The 19,289-nt window shown below is 47.4% G+C and overlaps 1 protein-coding gene across 4 annotated transcripts in view; it reads left to right on the top strand.

The window, feature by feature from the left end:
- The window catches only part of LOC138580892 (up-regulator of cell proliferation-like), a 1,164,421-nt gene that overhangs the window by 977,303 nt on the left and 167,829 nt on the right, over positions 1 to 19,289 (top strand). For 2 of the 4 annotated variants that reach the window (XM_069651790.1, XM_069651792.1), the window contains exon 10: positions 4,901 to 4,960. The exons of 1 other annotated variant lie outside the window; for it this stretch is intronic. In XM_069651790.1, the coding sequence (XP_069507891.1) occupies positions 4,901 to 4,960 (60 nt within the window). The remainder of the gene's footprint in view (positions 1 to 4,900; positions 4,961 to 19,289) is intronic. One more of the 4 variants, XM_069651794.1, reaches the window with a different exon arrangement.

Raw genomic sequence — 19,289 nt, 5'->3', positions numbered from 1 at the left:
TTCCCAACTATTCTCTCCAAGCGAGAGAAGTGCTTAAATTGATGCGTCCACCTAAGTGCTTTTACCAAGCAGAGCCGACCAAACAATATTAAAAAATAAACTTTCTTAACAATTATTTAGAAATATATATTTCAAGGGTTGCCACCCTCCTATAAAGTACTAGATATTATATAAGATATCCGTAATGAGATGCTCTTTAAAATATTTGTGCAAAATTTGCATTTTCACTGTTAATATACTATAAAGTTAAAAAGTGTGGGTAATTGCATACTATTTTCCTAAAACCATCATTTCCATATGATAATGCAAGGATTCATTAAAACTATCTAAAATAGACTACCTTGATATAATTTCTTGTCTAACTATACAGTGAGCAAACTAATATTTAATAGTGTTATTTTTAGCATGGTTCAAAAAGGGGTAGAGGCCCACCTCGCAGCCCCCACCCGTGTACCTTGCTCACACTAGTTATATTATCAACAAATACATCCAGTATTAGATTGTATGTTTAGAATGTTTACTATTTCGTCCTTTCTAGTAGGTCAGGGGACGCCCAGCAGTTTAAGGAGCTGCCTTAGTCAGACTCTTCCCCCCGACCTGCCAGTTGTATTCTTAGAAATTATATAGCACACTGCCGTACAATGGGCACACAGCTTCTCCGTTTGCAGCTATGCCGTTTGCCTTTAGTTAATAAAATGTTGCCTTTCACTTCACTGCACTGCACAGGCGATAACAGATTAGAGTCTTTATCTTCAAAGCTAATGGTAATCTGGCGTGTTTTTCCAGTCAATCCGCGCTCATCACCGTTCTTCCACACTCCATGTATTCCGAGCTGGCCAGATTTTAACAGCACATTGCTGTTAACAAGCTGTCACCCTCTACTTTAGGATATATGCTGCGTGGGTTCCAACAAACAGATGTATTCAACGCTCTCATTCAGAATCTTTCCCACCCACGCTGGCCATTCATTTATTTATATCCGTGCTAAAAGCATATTCAGGGATCTGCACCTCTCGTCGCCCATCTGGCTCAGCAAGAATGCAGTACATAAATTATTCCGTGTCAAAGTTGTTTGACAGTACCTTAATCCGTTCCTGTCTTTAGCTGGCGTCCCGCGTCCAGCCAAACAGCAAAACAGGAATGCAGCGCCCTTAACGCAGCTGAGGGCTTATCCTGGAGTGGGGGGTTACATAGTAACTCCTTATCCGACTTCTCATATATCTAGTTGTTATACTAACTAACTTGAATGGCTGGTGGCAGTGGTTTCTTTTTGCTACCTTTTGTCATGTATCTGCAGGCTGATTTCTCAGCTTCAGTACAGCACCCATGTGTGACCATTTTACCAAAATGTCCCTTGTCTTCTTTTTTTTGTTGCCATTTCTCATTTGTGAGTTCCTTCTGTGTCCATTGTGTGTTTTGCCTTTGGCGGGATGAAGCCCTGAATCCCGCCTAGGCTCCAGTGTATCTGGGAAGGCATAAAGTAAGGGAGGAGCCCGAAACTGCACTGGCTTTTGTAGGCATGCCAGGCCGAAATCGGTTCCAACCAGAGGATAGCTCCGGGGCAACATGCTTGCCTTGGAAGCATGACGACATGGAGCACCACAGTTTCGATCCCCGGTCCGTGCTTGGAAACCTCTGGGTATTAAGTGCATTATAAATAACCTATCATATTATATCAACTGGGTGGGTGGCTTTCCTAGAGGACGCCCCCCCACCCCTGTGTGATTGACAGCTTAGTGGTGTTAATGAATGGGATTTTGCATATAAGGCGAGGGTTTTGTGACTACAGGAGGGTCGACCACTGGAACATCAAATCCGAAGAAGACGCCGAGTGACGCCAGATGCACCTTCCAAGACCGCAAAGGCACCAGTGAAGCCTTGCAGCTGTGCTAACCCTTTTTTCCCATCGACAGGGAAGCTCCGCAAAGGACGATTTCCTCCCTTAGGCTGGTGGGACCAACTAGCCTCCAGACCGGCTTTGTTCTGGGCCAACCCCTGAGTCGCTGTGGCTTCCCTGGGCTGCAATTTCACAATGCCCGGGGTACCTGGACTATCGATGAGTGCAATGTCTTACCGAGAACGAATCCGGCCAAAACATCGTGGGCATTTTCAAGTACGTCCAGAAGCAGGAATTCTTTGTCTGGATTCCCTCACCAGAGTCCAGGACCGAGGGAACCAAGGAAACTCCAACCGGAGCTATTCGTTCTTTTTTGGTGCTGAGAAAAAGGCACTAAAACCACAAAGAGCCGCTGAAATGAGTGGAATCCATTGCTGCACAGTCCCTCTCGAGAGTGTTGCCGCAGAAGCCCGCCAGACATTCTTCCTTTCGTCATCACGACCAAGGTCCAGGAACAAGGATCTGTATTGGTGCATCAAAAAGGAAGCCAGCTGGAACATCTGCTTCAATTCTAAGATACTGTGGGGCTTTGGGTTTAACCACCTTTAGCCAAATCTAGCGCTTCCTAGCTTGGGGGAGTGCTCCTTTCTAACTTACTGCAATTCACTTGTGTAGTTCTAACAGCTTATGCACCTCTAGTATGCTCACTTGTGCTCCTGGGTTTTTCTTCAATGAACTACTGACTGTTCAACTAACTTTTTCTAAGAAGATTGCATCAGAACTAGAACTGTCTTATTAACTTTGGCTGTCCTGGCTCCCTAAAGGTTCTGAACCCTAATGGCTTTGGCAGTGCTTGTTCCCTTACAGGTTTTAATTGTTTTACACTATTATTGGTGGGATAAAAGACTGCCTACATCCCTCTGGGAGACAATACTATTCTTACAGTGCTACAGTGTTCTCTTCTTCTCTAACCCTCTTTCCCTCCAAACTCAATATTGTATTGTAACCCATAAGTGCTACTACTGACCTTAACTGATGTCCCTCTGTGTGCTGGAAATGTTTTAGCACAAAACGAATTTGGTAACCTGCATTATTGCTACTTGAATAACTTGATTCTGAAATTCTGCTTGATGTTGCGATTAGTTGCTGCATAACGGTGTGCATTTGCTTTTTGTATATAAATAAATACTTTTAATATAACTCTTCAAGTGTGTAAGTGTTTACTTGTCACTATTGATTCCATTGTACTGCTCTACAACTCGCAATACCCCTTCCAAGATGAGCCTGGCTGCTCAGCCACTCTGACCACTTGTGTAGTACAGGTCTGTTAAAAGTTGGGTCACTAATACCAAGCAGATAAGTCTTGTGAAGTACCACACTAGTTGGACTCTACAAAATGTTACCTAACAGTACCCACAACACACAGCACCTGGGAAGGCTCCAGTCTGTCTAAGAGGCAACTCCAGGGCCATATATGCTGTTTCCACCCAATAGCCACTCGGGTGGAAGGGACAGAGTCAGGGCTTCCAGGACTTTGGGAAACAAGGTAAAAGGCAATAGAAACTAAGTGGCCACAATGGCCATCTTGTCTATGTGTAGGAATCCATTGATTCCTATGGCAGGGCCTGAGTGTCCCAAAATGGAGGGTACTCTGAGCCACTGCCAAGTCAGCATGTAGCTGCCACCAGCCCATACCCTGCTCTGTGGGCAACACACAGGTACCCAAAAGCACACATAAGGGGTACAAGGGTGTACCCCCATATATGGGTACCATAACGGTATCCCATGAGTGCTGTTCACCAAAAGATAAAACATAGAGAAAACCCACACAAAGAAGTGGTAGGACAAGGACAGGAGGCCCTGTCCCTCCATAAGGCATTGCCAGCATCACAGTTACCAAAAGAGAAATCTTGCTTAACAATGTGGCACTGCTGTCTTGTCTATGCTAAGCAGGTGAGTTTAAACAGATTTGCACGCCTCAGACGGCCGACATTATTTACCCAGTAATACTCATTGATTTGCATCAAACACATGCACCCACACAACTTCCCTACATTGTAGCTGAGAAACGTGTATTCATGCTTTACTGAAATCGTGCTGTTCACATCTTGTTCAAAATAGAATCAATCTGAGGACGTCAATGCGCGAGGTATAATGGGGGAGAATAATGTGACAGGAACACCCCAGTCAATGTCGTTTTACTTTCAAAGTAAAAACCGTGTAGTCCTCTGCACAAAACACTTGATGGTGGCCAATGTAAAGCTTCTAAACAGATACAGGCTACAGAAAGGCTAATACTGGGTAAGTAATGACCGACATATATCCTAAAGTTGGGGGCAAGAGGATTGGTAAGGGTAAGATCTTGGAAACAAAATGCAAAGTGCAATTTAAAGAAATCGAATTGGTTATCTCCCAACCAGAAAGCTAGTAATAATATCAGCCAGACATTCTTCTTACAAGTTTCCTTTGTTTCCTTTGCTTCTGTATATTTATGTACGTTCTCTTATTTCTAACTTCTTGTTTTTCTTCATGCTATTTTTTAACACTTTATTCCTTATTCCTCATACCGTTTGATTTATCTGTTCTACTTGTTCTTATTTTTCCTTTGGTTTCCCTTATCATATTTCCTTATTTCCCTCTAGTAACGGTTGTGTTTTTCATTTATTTCCCCATTGTGCTCTTATTCTGTTTCTCTTATTTTTCCTTTCTTCTCTTTCCATTTTTATTTCCTTCAATCTAATTTTTTTTCCTTTGTATTTTTTGTTGCCTTTCCTTTCTAGTCCTTATTTTCTCACTCCTTATTCCTTCCTTTGTTTTTCATCTTCAATTTATAAACAATGTTCTATATTTTAGCTCCCATTAACGATAGGTTTTGTACCTTTTTTTTCTTTCTTATTTTTCAACGCCATATTGCTTTTACTCATCTTGCACTCTTTAATGCCTTCTTGGTATGTTTCTCATTGTCACTTTCTTTCTCTGTGGTTCCACTGTATCCCACTCTCTATTTCAGTTCACGCACTCTGAGTCTTAATGTTAACCTGTTCCTGTTGTTTTCTTTTAAAGGGGAGATAGCTGGTGGGAAAGTTCAAGAGAGCCAAGAAGAAAAAAAGAATGATATTGAAGGTGTGTCATCTGGTTTAATGTTCTTATACTCGCATATTTCCTCATCTATGTATGCCATTATTTAAAAAAATCTTTTCCACATTTTCTCTTATTTCACATGCTGTATTTTATCATTATTCTCCAGCATGGGGTCTGGCATGGATTCACATGTTCATGAATATTCCCAGTCGTCCAGGCCAGGAATCCTCTTTACAAGAAAAAAGTTTCACTTTCACTTACAAACTGTATGTCTTCTCTAAACCAATCACTGAACTTGTCATACTGCCCTCTCCCTAAGCCCCTCCTCTGGCAGTGTCATGCATTCCTCACACCATGACCTCACTGCCCCCGCTTCACATCACAAACCTGAGGATTCCCAGCACGCGTGTAAAGACCATGTTCGGCTTTCCGGGTTACAGTCACGACATCAACGTGGGTGCTGTAACGAACCAAGCCATCCTGCTGCTACTCAACGCTGGTGTTCGTGGCGGCATCAAGTGCGGCTTCGTCCGCACTGTAAGTTGCCTTGGAGACTGGGTAATGCCCACACCGCTAGTTTATGCGGTCACATGACTCAGACAACATCACGTGACCGTGTTATGGAAGTAACAGGGTAAAAGAAAGCCGGAAACACTGAACAAACGCTTCTCAGCTGTGATTCTTCGCGGCGCATTTCATTTCGCACTTTGTTACTACGGATTATTGCTTTCCTGTATTTCTTGACCTCTGCTCTGCTTTACAGACTTCTCTTGCTTACCTTCTGCTACGGCAACCACTTCAAGCTTGATTTACTTGAACTGCTACAGACCCGGCATGGATTTACGGACTGCTCTGCACTGCATTCCTCTTCGGCATTCGTTTCATGTGTGTAAAACCTTGGCTTCGGCTCTCTGGACTGCTTCTGAACAATCCCTCGGTATTACGCACCTGTGTTTCTCAGAACCTTCTTAGTTCTGCCAATATTCACGTTGAACATTTCAAACATCAGGTGTGTCATCTGCTGGAACCACACATATCATCATCCTGCACCAGCCCAGTGATGGTGGGGGGAAACAACTTAGGCTTCCTGAGGGCTCCTTCCTCCACTCACATAACATCTTCAACATATCTGTTGGTAGGTGAAAAAATGTTCTTATAGATTGGATTAGGCAATTGTAAATGTGATTGTTCTGCTAACCCCATGTTTTCCTTTTCAGCCATCTGGGGACCTGGTGCCTTGTTCCAGCCGCCTGTGGCCTCGATAACCGGACAGCGAGTTAACCTAGTATCTCCCTGTCTGGTACTTGGGGACGGAGGAATACATAGTCTACGCAAGAAAACCAGTTGTGACAGGCAGCCATCTTCAGATTTTTACTGCACGTTCATGGGAGTCGTTGTGTTTTGCTCTGTCAGCTTTTATTTTTTTCGTGCTTTTTTTCGATACAAATGTTCTATTTTTGTCAAATAGAGCATGTGTGCTCTTTCGCTCCTTCGGCGGACAAGCGGGGATCTGTTTGTCAGTGAATTTTAACTTCCCTCAAGGGCAAGAATCATCAAGATTTCATCTAAGATTCCAGAAGTCCATCGGGCCTACATCGCACTCGGACCATATCGGAAGAGAAGAGAGGGAAGCTCCCTTTCAAGCTCTGCTCCAACTGCGGAATGTGTTTTTAGAGGACAAACACCTCCAGTGCTTCTACTGTCCCCACCTGTATAACAGGGAATCGGATTGTGAAATCTGCCTCGGGTTCTCCAAGCGAACTGCGAAGGATCATCACAGTAGGCTGGCGGTGTGGCTCAACGCCAAAGCCTCTGCCCCGTGCGGCAAGCAGGGGCATGCCTAACCCAGGACTGGCTGGTCTGAGGAGCGGGCTTGTAAGTCCTTTGAGGGCGCTCCATTCGTGGGGGCACAAGACCAAGCCGAGCACTGCGAGTCCATTTCTGTCGGGGTCGCAGCGCAAGCGCTTCTGCGACCGGCATTGCGCGCTCATCTTCACCATCTGCCTCCATCGCTCCAGCTCCTCCTCGAAGCAGAAATCGGCTAACCCGGTGAAGCTGCAGGAAAAGCCCAAAAGACGAAGTTGCTGGAAAAGGCAACCGACCCTCCCCAGAAGGCCCAGGCGGCCCAGGTGATGTCTTCGACGATCGAGTTGGTGGCGACAGCACTCTCGAAGGCCAAAGGGGCTGACCCTGTCAAGGTAACCCCGGCGGTACCCAGGGTATTCCTACCCCCTAAGCTGGGGGCCTCGGCCAAGCCGGTGGAGAAAAGAGGATGCCATCCCTAAGCCCGAAACCGACCCCACAGGATGCACAAAAAGGGGTGAGGGGAGGACTCAACCGGTCTCCAGGGCACAGATATTTCTTCCTTGGATGAGGAGGACCAGGTGTCCCTTCACACGATCTAATAGGACCTGGGGGGATGATGACTGTGATGGCAGAAGTGCACAGGGGGACAACGGAGATGGCACGTGAAAATGACGATGGTGCGGGCCCAGTAGGCCTACCACACAACACCTCGGAGTGATGTATCGCTGGACATCTTTTGACCCTACACACCCTGGTGTCGGAGATTCAGAAAAGGATGTCGGCGACACCACCGGTACTGGTGGTCCCGGACCAGCCTCTGGCAAAAAAGTGGAAGAGGCATCAACCGCCACACGTGCCCCCCCCCCCCTAGGGACACAGAGACGGATGCCACGGACATGGATGACAACCTGAACACAGCGGGTGGTCCGCTGCAGCCAAGGGCTTCTTCCCCAGACATGGTGGGGTTGTTCCATGCCATGGTTTCCAGAGTGTCCAATCTCTTCCAATTGACGCCAGGAGAGACCAAGAGGAAGGTTTCCTATACCAACAGCATGCAGCCAAGTGGAAGATCATCTTGGCCGTGCCTCTCCTGGACGATGTTTGGGAGGAGTGCCTAGCTTTGATGAGAAGACCGGCCGCAGGCAAGAGGGATAGGCTGGAGAAAAAGTACTGGGTGCTGGAGTCCGCACCCAAGTGCCTACATTTGCAGCCTTCCCCAGACTCCGTGGTTTCGGCGGCAGTGAGAAAGAAGTTGTCTAACCCCTTGTCTTCATCCTCCATTCCTCAAGATAGCAAGGGGAAGAAATTAGATGCCATGGGAAGAAAGGTGATCTGCTCAGCGGCATCAACAGTCAAGGCAGCTAACGCACTTGCGATTCTGGCCAGGTAGGGCAGGGAGCTGTGGTATAAGATGGCCCCGCTGCTGGATTTTCTAGCCAAGGACAAGCGGGTCGAGGCGCTTTCCATCCTCCAGGATGGGGAGGTGGCATCGGACCATGCCATCACTGTAGCCCTGGACGTCGCTGACACAGGATTCCAGCAGATGGGAACAGAGTCTGCCTCCGTTGTCGTGGCTGGCTGAAAGCCACCAACTTCCATCAGGAGGTACAGACGAGGGTGCTGGACATGCCCTTCAGCGACAACCTCTTTGGGAAGGCCGTTGATGAGTCATTGCAGGCCATTAAGACTGACACAGAAGATGGCCTGTGCCGTGGCCACTCTTCAGCAACACCACCCTTCCTTTCGGGCCTCCGGTGGGAAGTCCGGCAGATCGTTGAAAGGTTTCGGTGGAGGGTCCTCTTCGTACTGGCAACCCTCCCGGTCTACGACCCGGGAGGCCCACAGAGGCCGTTCCAAGGCTTTCGGTGGAGGTGGCCGATGTTGCCGCTCCCAAGGTGGCACGCAGGCCCCTAACCAAGATTGAACTGGCCAGGACATCAGACCCCCACCCATGCACCCCAGTGGGAGGCCGGCTGGCGGGCTTAGTCGGAGAGTGGAAGAAGATCTCCACCGACCGCTGGACGCTCTTGCCCACGGACACACTCTAGAGTTCTAGCAAAGTGTCCATGGATATGTCCAGGGGCCCGGCAAGAGCAGAACATCCATCAGCTCCTGCAGGAAGTACAGGCCATGATAAGAGAAGGGGTGATAGAGCTGGTTCCAAAGCGACTCCAGGGCTCCGGAGTCTACTCCAGATACTTCTTAGTGAAGAAGACCGGGGGCTGGAGGCCCATTCTTAACCTGCAGCATCTCAACAAATACCTCAAGTCCCAGAAGTTTGGGATGGTCACGTTGCAGCACGTGCTCGGCCAACTGGAAGAAGGGGACTTCTTGACATTGCTGGATCTGGAGGACACTTACTTCCATGTCCCCACTCACGGGAAGCATCGGAAGTTACTGTGCTTCGTGTTACAGGGTAGACACTGCCAATTCAAGGCCCTGCCCTCGAACTGAAATCGTCGCACAGGGTGTTTACGAAGTGCCTGGGGCCAGTGGCGGGCCATCTACGGCTTCAAGGAATAACCGTGTACCCGTACCTCAACGACTGGCTCAGCTGGGCGAAGTCAAGGGAGACGCCCGTAGACCACACGGATGTGACTGTCCGGCTTCTGACGAATCTGGCGTTCTCTGTCAACTATCCAAATTCCTGCTTGATAATTCGCAGAACACGCTGTGCCTGCGGGCTGCGACTTCCTCTGAAGATCGAAGAGCGGCCCTGCTGGGTAAGGTGCAACCATCAAATATGGACGATCAAGTCGCTGCTCTGCATGATGTCTTTGTGCATTTACCTGATCCGGCTCTGAAGGTTGCAGGTACAACCCCTTCAAGAGTTCCTGGATGCCCGCTGGATCCAAGTGTCCGAAAGCTTCACAGACAAGGTTGCTCTCGATGAGGAGTTCCGTCGAGCGATAAAGTGGTGGGGTGCACGCTCCAACATCATCAAGGGCACAGGTTTTCAGAGCCCCCCATACCAGGAGACGGTCACCACGGACGCTTACTTGGAAGGCTGGGGAGCCCACACTGGATGTCTCTATGCCAGGGGCCTGTGGCTGCCGGAGGAGAGAGTTCTCCACATGCGCGTCCTGGAGCTGCAGGCGGTGTTCTGGGCTCTCAAATAGTTCCTTCCATCCCTCAAGGGCTAAGTGGCGAGTATCTTCATAGACAACACCACCATGATGTTCTACATCAGGAAGCAGGGGGGCACTCGATCCACAGCCTCTCTCCAGAGAGGCGCTGGACTTGCGGCACTGGGCCATCGACCAAGGGATGTTCCTCATCCCCTTTCACCTAGCAGTAGTCAAGCACACCATTGCCAACTCCCTCAGCAGGGAGCTGCACTCTTGCTACGAGTGGGAACTTCTGCAGGATCAAGTGGACCGGATCTTCCTCAAGTGGGCCAGACGCCAGATCAATCTGTTTGCAAAGGTCGACGATCTGCAAATGCTGGAAATTCGCCAGTAGGTTACACCAACTGAGGAGCATGGGGGGGAAGGCCTGTTCCTATAAGCGTTCCCTCCGTTGCCTCTCCTGCTGCGAGTCATCAATCAACTCAAACAGTGTCGATGCAGAGGATAAACCCTCTGAGGGTCACGTCCCCGCAGATTCTTCCATACTTGTTGTCCTTGGCAAGGGTGGGGCCGGCGCATGCCTCTATCAAAGTGCATCTGGCGGCTATCTCCCGCTACACCAGGTCTCCAGGACAATCTTCTTTGGTCCCACCGTCTCAAGGAGTTCCTCAAAGGACTGTTTTGATCATTCCCACAGGTGAGGGCTCCTGCCCCGGTGTGGGAAAGTAATGTGGTGCTGCCGAGGCTCATGGGGGGCCCCCTTCGAGCCTCTGCATCAGGCCCCTCGCAAGTTCCTCTCATGGAAAAAGTCTTTCCTCGTTGCCATCACCTCTGCAGGAGGGTAGGTGAGATCCAGGCCCTTTCCTGCAAACAGCCATATCTGACTTTTCGCGAATCAAGGGTGGTACTGCGTATGCACCCTTCTTTTAGGCGAAGGGTTCCGTCAGAATTCCACACCAACAAGCCTGTGGTGTTGCCTGTGTTTTTTCCAAAACCTTTGTCGCCGGCGGAAAGGACTTTGCACTCGCTGAATGTGGCACGTGCTCTGAAGTTCTATGTGGCACGTACGAAGAGTTCCGTGGGACGTCTCAACTATTCGTGAACTTTGGTCCTGTGAACCATGTGAAGGCCTTGTCTAAGGCTTCCATCTCAAGGTGGCTCTCCGGTTGTATCACACACTGTAAACGGTTGGCAAACCGACCGCTTCCCGGCCATCTGAGAGCCCATTCCAGAGTGGTGGCTGCGACGACGCGTTCCTGTCTGGTGTGCGCCTGCTGGACATCTGCTCAGCTGCTACGTGGAAGTCTACGCACACCTTCATGAGATTCTACTGCGTCAACAGGGATTCCAGGGAGGAGTCCAGGGTTGGCCAAGCAGTGCTACGCAACCTGTTCGCTTGAAGTTGATCCTGTTCCAGAGGTAAGAATAATTGCTTCTGTTGAGCCTTGCCACCTCTGTGGTTGTGTAATGTTGTACTTCTATGTATTCTTTATTCATCAGCATGTGAATCCATGCCAGACCCCATGCTGGAGAAGGAACAAGTTACTTACGTGTAACTATTGTTCTCCAGCATGGGTCTGGCATGGATTCACATGCGAACCCTCCCTCATGCCCCTCTCCGGCTCTTCTTGGTCATACTGCCACTTTACTTGCTACCAAATCTGTAGAGGACTGCCGGAGGGGGGGGGGGGGCTTAGGGAGAGGACAGTCATTGGCTGGGGACAGTATGACCCGGTGTTCAGTGATAAATACAGTTTGTAAGTGAAAGTGAAACTTTTTTCTTTTTTCTTTTACAGAGGATTCCCGGACTGATGACTGGGAATATCCATGAGCATGTGAATCCATGCCACACCCATGCTGGAGAGAATAGTTACAGGTAAGTTATTTGTTCCTCCCACTGCTTCCTTAAATTTTATTTTCATTGGCATTCAAAATATGCAATGTCATTATTAAGTGTTTAACAGCTGACGGCAGAAATAATTCCTTCTGCAGTTCTTAATTAATTAGTAGGTGCTGTCCAATGCTCAACGGAAATGAGGCTGAATATTGACACTTTTGTCCAGTACAAATTAAACATTTCATTTGGCCATCAACATACCTCCTTCTGTGTCCACAACGTTTTATGATGCAGGACCCCAGAGAAATGGGTTCTTGCTAATCGTCAACCCTACACTAGCCTCAAACTGCTCTGTCTTACATAGAGTAAGAAACAAAAACCTGTCACCCAATAAATGATCAAGATACTGATGCATGATAGCAAATAAAACATTGGTGGTGTCCTCGGGCAACCTTACCTCTACAGAGCAGCAACCAAATTATGATTTCCTGATGGAATCATAGTGGGCATGGCAATCAACTGAAAATAGCAATCTGTTGTGGACCCTCTAATCTATAAGAGCCAAACCTGGGAGAGATAGTCTTGCCTCTGAATGGGGCAGATGGTCCACAAAACATCCATCCTCTCTCACCTACAGAGCACCTCACCTAACAGTGACTTTGACACCTTCCCAAGACAAAGGTCAGAGCAACAGGTCACGGACGAGGATAACCGCTTCCCCTCTCCTGCACTTGTCTGGACATTATACAATAAACTGCTCCACCCTAAGGTTAACATTTAGTTTTGTTGACCACCATCTCTCTCTTCATACCGTTGGGCGGGTGATAAATAACCAGACAGACACAGAGAACTTCATTAGGAAACTATAATAATTTGGGGCAAATTAACAAAAGGGGGTGGGGGAGGGAAAGATTTTTTTTTTGCTTCTTTCCTTCCATTGACTTCTAGGGGACACCCTTTCTTGTTGCTTTGTTTTGACTCTTAATCTGACTTTTTGTAGGTAAGTAAAGCCTTCTGCCTTACTTACCTTGTCTTTTTGTTCATTCTTTTTTTCAGTCATTCTATGTTTTCATTAAATTAATGCTTAATAACAATGCCATACATTTCATTACAGATAGTCCATGCCATTAACATTCATAATTTGTGTTCATTCTTATGAGTAAACTGATCAGTTCATAAGACTATTTCCTTTATGGGTTTCTTGTATTTTTTACAACTGCTTGCATCACCCTAAAGTGACGTGCGGTTAGGATACAAGTTGGGCGGTAGCCCTTAAATGCGCTGGTAATGGTATTACTGCTGCATTTAAGGGCTGGCCCTATCACGAGCCTGGCAGCATTAACCGCAGCTCTGAGCTGTTGTAAATACGCTGAAAAAATGCCTATTTTCGGCGCAATTACTGTCTGCGGTATTAGTGTGCAGTAATTGCGCCAAAAATGCCCCATTGGTTCCAATCTCAGTATGCTTTCTAAATTTTCATTTGGCAAGCTCAGAAAAGAGCAGGACAATTGTGGGTGGAGCTACTTCATGGTTTGGTGCCTTGAGGCCCATTCCAGGGAAATAAAGTTAGGGTGAACAGTGCTTCCCCAATTCCCATATTTCCCATGCGGCCTGTGTTGGGTAAGAATTGATGTAGTAACACTGTCAGACTACACAACAGTTATCTGCTTGCTATTAGGTGCCCCCCACCTCCACCCCCTCTCCTAAGGGCATGTGAGTATACTTAAATCTTCCAATGAAGCCTAGACCAGCAAGAACAGTGTAAAAACAAGTTGCTACCTATGAGGAACAGAAATATCAGTAGACTAGAAGAGTCTGCAGGGATGCACAGCCAAAGTCAATTGGAGCACAATCTATGGAGCTGAGGTAATTCTTAGTTAATAAAAGTATTGCACAAAGTTAGAGTTTTGTTGAAAAATCACTTGTAGGGTCACAAGCTGTGAAAAGCAGAGTTGGAATCAACTCACAACAAAAGTAGCCAATGCAAGTCTCCACTGAGAAGAGCACAGCTAAAGACAGTGAGGTAAGTACTCCAAGTCTAAACAGTACCTCTGGTTTGAATAAGAGTGTTCCAGCTGGATATTGTCCTGTTGCAGTGATGCAGATCCCGGGTTGCTGATCCTCCATCATGGGGACAAGAGGGAGGACGTCTGGAGGACTCCTGCGGCAGCAATCCTGTGGCAGCAATTTGGAGGTCGTCGGCAGCTATGGGCTCTTTTCGGATCAGCAGCACTTCACGGTTTTAGCACGTGGTAAACGGCACCACCACCGATCTCTGATACCGGTTGGGCTTTCCTCACTCCTTGAGTCCTTCACTATGGTGAGGGGACTCAGGCTCTGGTCGTCCTTGTTAAGCGGAAACCTGTGCAGTTCCATCTGGGACCACTGCAAAAGATTTAGGCCTACAGGTGTTTGGCAGTAAACCCACTTGGTAGCAGTCTGTACCACACAGATTCACTTGGTAGCTGTGGCTGAGCAGTCAGACTTCCCTCAAGAAGAGTTAGGCAGGAGCTCTGAGCACTGGGGCTTGGCAAAGAGCCTTTTTCAGGTTTTCAAACGCCTGATTGCACTCCTCGTTCCATCTAACCTTTTTAGGAAATTTTGGAGAGGAGATGACATTCAGAGGCGAAGCTATGGTCCCATAGTTCTCAATGAAATTCCTGTAATACCCAGTGAGACCTAGGCTCTCACTTGGGTCTGAGTAGTAGGTGTTGTCCAATTTTGCACAGCTTCAATCTTACTGAGCAAAGGCCTTATTTCTCCACCTCCTACCTCATGTCCAAGATAGACTACCTTACTCTGTCCAATTTGGCATTTACTCGCCTTTATGGTCAGATTGGCTCGTCCAAGAGCCTGCAAAACATCTTAGGTGGGTTACATGTTCTTCCCAGGAATTGCTGAACACTGCTATGTCATCCAAGTATGCCATGCAGAAGTCCTCCATCCCATTCAGAACCTGGTTTACCATCCGTTGAAATGTAGCAGGTGCATTTTTCAATCCGAAAGGCATCACCTTAAACTGGTATAAGCCAACGGGGGTAGAAAATGCAGTTTTCTCCTTGGCATGGTCTGTCAGGGCTATTTGCCAATAGCCTGACTTCAAGTCAAATGTGCTGAGGAACTTGGCTGAACCAAGTTTATCCACCAACTCATCTGTTTGTGGCAAAGGGTGGGCATCAGTCTTGGTGACTGCATTACGAGCTCTATAATCCACGCAGAATCTAAGTTCTTTAGATCCTGCCTTTGGTACTAACACAACTGGGCTAGACCATGGACTAGTAGAGGGCTCTATTACCCTGAGATCAAGCATCTTGCTGACCTCACCTTTGATGTGGGTTCGTACGTTTTCTGACATTCGGTATCCTCTGCTTTTGACTGGCAGACAGTCACCAGTGAGTATGTCATGCTGGCCCCAAGGGATCAAGCCTGGTGAAAGTGAGAACAGAGAGGCAAACTGATTCAACATAGATTTGCACTCTTCTTGTTGCTCAGGTGTCAGATTTGAAGAGAGATTCACTCCTTCAATTTTTTCGTCTAAAGGTAAGCCTCTGAGGAGATCCGGAAGAGCTTCCCTCTCTTCTTCTTCCTCTGTTGATGCTAGAAGCAACGCTCCTACATCAGGTCTCGAGACATACGCTTTGAGTCGGTTGGTGTGGAAGACTGTCGGTGCCTCCTTGGGATTGCCCGAGTCCACCAGATAGTTGACCTCTCCAAGTTTACCCACAACTCTGAAGGGCCCCATCCATTTGTCTTGCAATGCCCTTTGCCTTGTTGGGATCATAACGAGAACTAGCTGGTCTTGAGTGAACTCAACCATGTTAGCCTTTTGATCATGCCAGTGCTTGACCAATGCTTGTCCAGCTTTCAAGTTATCACTTGCTTCTGTCATCATGTGCGACATTCTCCTCCGGAGACCTATCACGTAGTCAGTGACTCTGACTGGCTTGGGGGAAGGAGCACTCTCCAACCCCTCCTTAATCGGGGCCAATGGACCTCTGACGGGATGACCATAGAGAAGCTCAAAGGGAGAATAACCTACTCCCTCCTGAGGGACTTCTCTATAAGCAAAGAGAAGGCATGGCAGTAGAAGGTCCCACTTTCGTTTAAGGGGTTCTTCTAAAGCACCTATCATGCTCTTCATGGTTCGGTTGAACCTTTCTACTAACCCATTGGTTTGTGGGTGGTAAGCTGTTGAGAACTTGTAACTCCACAGGTTTTCCACATGGCTTTCATGTAGTGGGCCATAAAGTTTGACCCCCTGTCAGAGATTACTTCCTTAGGAAACCCGACCCTGGTAAAAATACCAAGGAGGGCCTTAGCCACAGCCGGAGCTGTAACAGTCCTCATAGGAATTGCCTCAGGATACCTAGTAGCATGGTCTACTACAACAAGTATAAACCTATTGCCTGAGGAGCTTGGAGGATCAAGGGGACCAACGATGTCAATCCCTACTCTCTCAAATGGGACTCCCACAACGGGGAGAGGCACTAAAGGTGCCACATTCTTGGAGCCCACCTTACCAGAGGTCTGGCAGGTGTGGCAGCTCCTGCAGTGCTTTTCTACTTCGGCCCCCATCTTCGGCCAATAAAAGTAGAGAGAGAGCCTTTCCTTAGTCTTCTTGAAACTCCAGCCAAAGGAATCTCGTGGGCTAACTGCAAGAACTGTGGTCTGTTCTCTTGGGGTACTACAAGTCGTTTGTAGTCTCCAGGTGCAGACTCGGTCGGTTCACTGTAGAAGAGGCCATCTTCCCAGTGCAACCTGTATTTCCCAGGCTCTTGCCCTTCAGCCTGGGCTTCTGCCTGGTGGCGAAGACCTTCCAGAGTTGGACATTCCCTCTGTCCCTTACTGAAGTCCGCCCTGTTGGGTCCACCTTCTGCCAGTAAAGACTGCAGCTCAGGATGTTCAACATGATCCAGATCTCCAATGAGTTCCTGGTCTTCCATTAGCTCTTCCTCAGAGTCTAATTCTACCACACAGGGTTGTACCATCCTCTCAGCCTCAGTTGGAGGGGGAGTTACGGGTGTAACTTTGGACAACCGCGGGGAAGTCCTTGTTGGCTGCACTGGAATGCTGGCTGCTGGTTTTGGTATAGAAGTCTTAGGTGTTCCTTTCGCTTCTGATTTCTTTGAGACAGCAGCCGCCAATTCCAGTGGAGCAGGAGTGATATCTTTCTTCATCATCTCCTGGGGAGTACCTCTCATGGTTCTCTCCCTTGCAGGTCTGGTTAGCTCCTGTAACCGTTTACTAGGAGGTCTGGGGGTATGAGACACAACTCAGAGAGTTTTTAAATCGTTACCCAACAGAACTCGTCCTGGTACCTCACTCTGTATGCTGACCGGTATCTTTACAGTCATGTCGTTACACTGGATGAGAACTGGTAATTGGGGAAGCATCTGCACAGGCCCTCCAGCTAACTTGGTGAGGCGTTTGGGTGCCTTAGCAACATCCTCAGCCTGAAAAAAAGATTTATCCAGCACAGTTATGCTGGCCCCAGTGTCCCTAATGGCAGGAGTCTCCTGACCATTCACCTGGACACTGTCCTTATAATACTCTTTAGTATTATCTGGGATAGAATTATATACATCTAAATTCTGTTGTTCCCACAAACCCAGAGACACTAAAGAAACACTGGCTGAGACTCCAGTGGGTTCATCGGCCAGTAGTAGAAAGTTTCCACTTGCCATTTGGACTTCCTCCTCTGGAGCGAAGGATAAGGAGACAAGCTGGACCCCTGAAGGTTTACCCTTGCATCTGGGATCTCCTTTCACATGGTCAGTCGTGCCACAAACAAAGCATTTACCGAATGCTTTCTGGAATGGTGGCTTGTTCTGGCCTCCCTCCGGTTTGGCACCAGAAGGTACAATATTCTGCTGTGGTTTTCCTTGTGGCTTACACTTGTTTGGGGCCCTCTTTGGAATTTGAGTTATTAGAATTCTCTTTTGAGTCTTTTTTAGGCTGTTTTCTCTCATCCTTCTTCTGAGTTGCCCCAGAATCCTTATGAGTGGCCCTGTTGGCGACCCACAAGTCAGCAGCCTTAGATAGCTTCCTGGAATCCAATTCCCTCGAATCAGCCAAGTGCTGTCTGAGCTCAGGAGAACAGCCATCATAAATAGACTCCAACATAAAAAGATTCTTCATACCCTCATAAGTGTTCACCTTGTAACCCTTAATCCATCCCTCTAAGTTTTTCAACCCTTCACTCACCCAGGTAGCCCAAGGGGTACCATCATGCTTTTTGAGGGTTCTAAACCTCTTAAGATACTGGGAAGGAGTCTTCCCGAACCTAGCTATCAAAGCTAGTTTCACACTTTCGTAATCCTTCTTATCCACCTCCCCCAACTCCATTACCACATCAGTCGCAACAGGGGGAAGCCTAGAGAACAACCAGGGAAGTAACTCATTCCCTGTGATGTCCTGGAGCCCATGATTATATACAAACAGTTTTAACCAATCCAACACATCCAATCTAGGTTCATACATACCCACTGATTCCTTAGGCATCCGGGGTCTTTTGGGACTGGAACTTCTAGAGGAACCAGAGGAGAGAGAAGCATTTTCCACAGACAACTTTCATCTCTAACTCATGATTAACTTCTATTTCTCTGAGTCTTAACTTGGCTTGCGCTCAGCTTGGGCATTCATTGGTCTGAACTCTATCTCTTGGTTTCTTTCAGATTGGACTAAAAACTGTTTGTACTCTAATTCGAGCTTCATTTTTTCAAGTTCAAAATAAGCAGGGTTACATGTGGGACCTGGTATGAGCCCCGTAGGTACATTAGGTAGGGCAGACAGAGGCTCAGAGTGGCTAACTTCATTAGGTTCACTTTCCTCTTCTGACTCATTATCAAGACTTGGATTCAGATCAATACCATCACTGTTTTCTACATTCGCTGGAGAAGTTGGTTCCTCTGAACCAGTACCCAGACTTTGGTTTTCCAGCAATCTCGCTATCAGTTCTACTTTCTTGCCTCTTACAGAAAGATTCTCTTGTCTACAGAGAGCTCTCAAACTCTCAGTATTTTCACCTGACAAGGACTCTTGACTGTAAACTTCCATAGTAGACATGTTTTTGAAAGTTGCTTTTTAGTGCTAAGCTTTGTGGTTAGTTATCCTAAAGTGTTGAAAAGCACTCTAAACTGTATACTCGATACAAATCCCACCGCTGTACACCAGTGTTAAGCGGAAACCTGTGCAGTTCCCTCTGGGACCACTGCAAAAGATTTAGGCCTACAGGTGTTTGGCAGTAAACCCACTTGGTAGCAGTCTGTACCACACAGATTCCCTTGGTAGCTGTGGCTGAGCAGTCAGACTTCCCTCAAGAAGAGTTAGGCAGTATGTGGAGTATACAAAATAGGGCAATTTACACAGTAGAACAAGCAGACACGGAACAGAGCTTGGGTGTAAAGATATATAGTTATTTATTTATAAAAACACATCTATGAAAAACACACTGGCACTTATACGGCAAACAACTTCAATTACAATTACTATAAGTATCTCACTCTAACAATATTTCGACAAGTCTAGGTTCAACGGCACCACTTATTTGCAGACAGAGGTGAATGCTTTAACCTAGATGGCACTCTAATATTCGTTAGAACGGGAGAGAAAAGGCAGGGTATGAAACCAACTCAGTACCAACTCTTTTACGAAGCAAATG

This window comes from Ambystoma mexicanum, chromosome 3p (genome assembly GCF_040938575.1).
Source record: "Ambystoma mexicanum isolate Mex_15411 chromosome 3p, UKY_AmexF1_1, whole genome shotgun sequence".
In the NCBI taxonomy this organism is placed as follows: domain Eukaryota; kingdom Metazoa; phylum Chordata; class Amphibia; order Caudata; family Ambystomatidae; genus Ambystoma; species Ambystoma mexicanum.
This window is presented reverse-complemented; position numbering and strand designations above follow the sequence as displayed.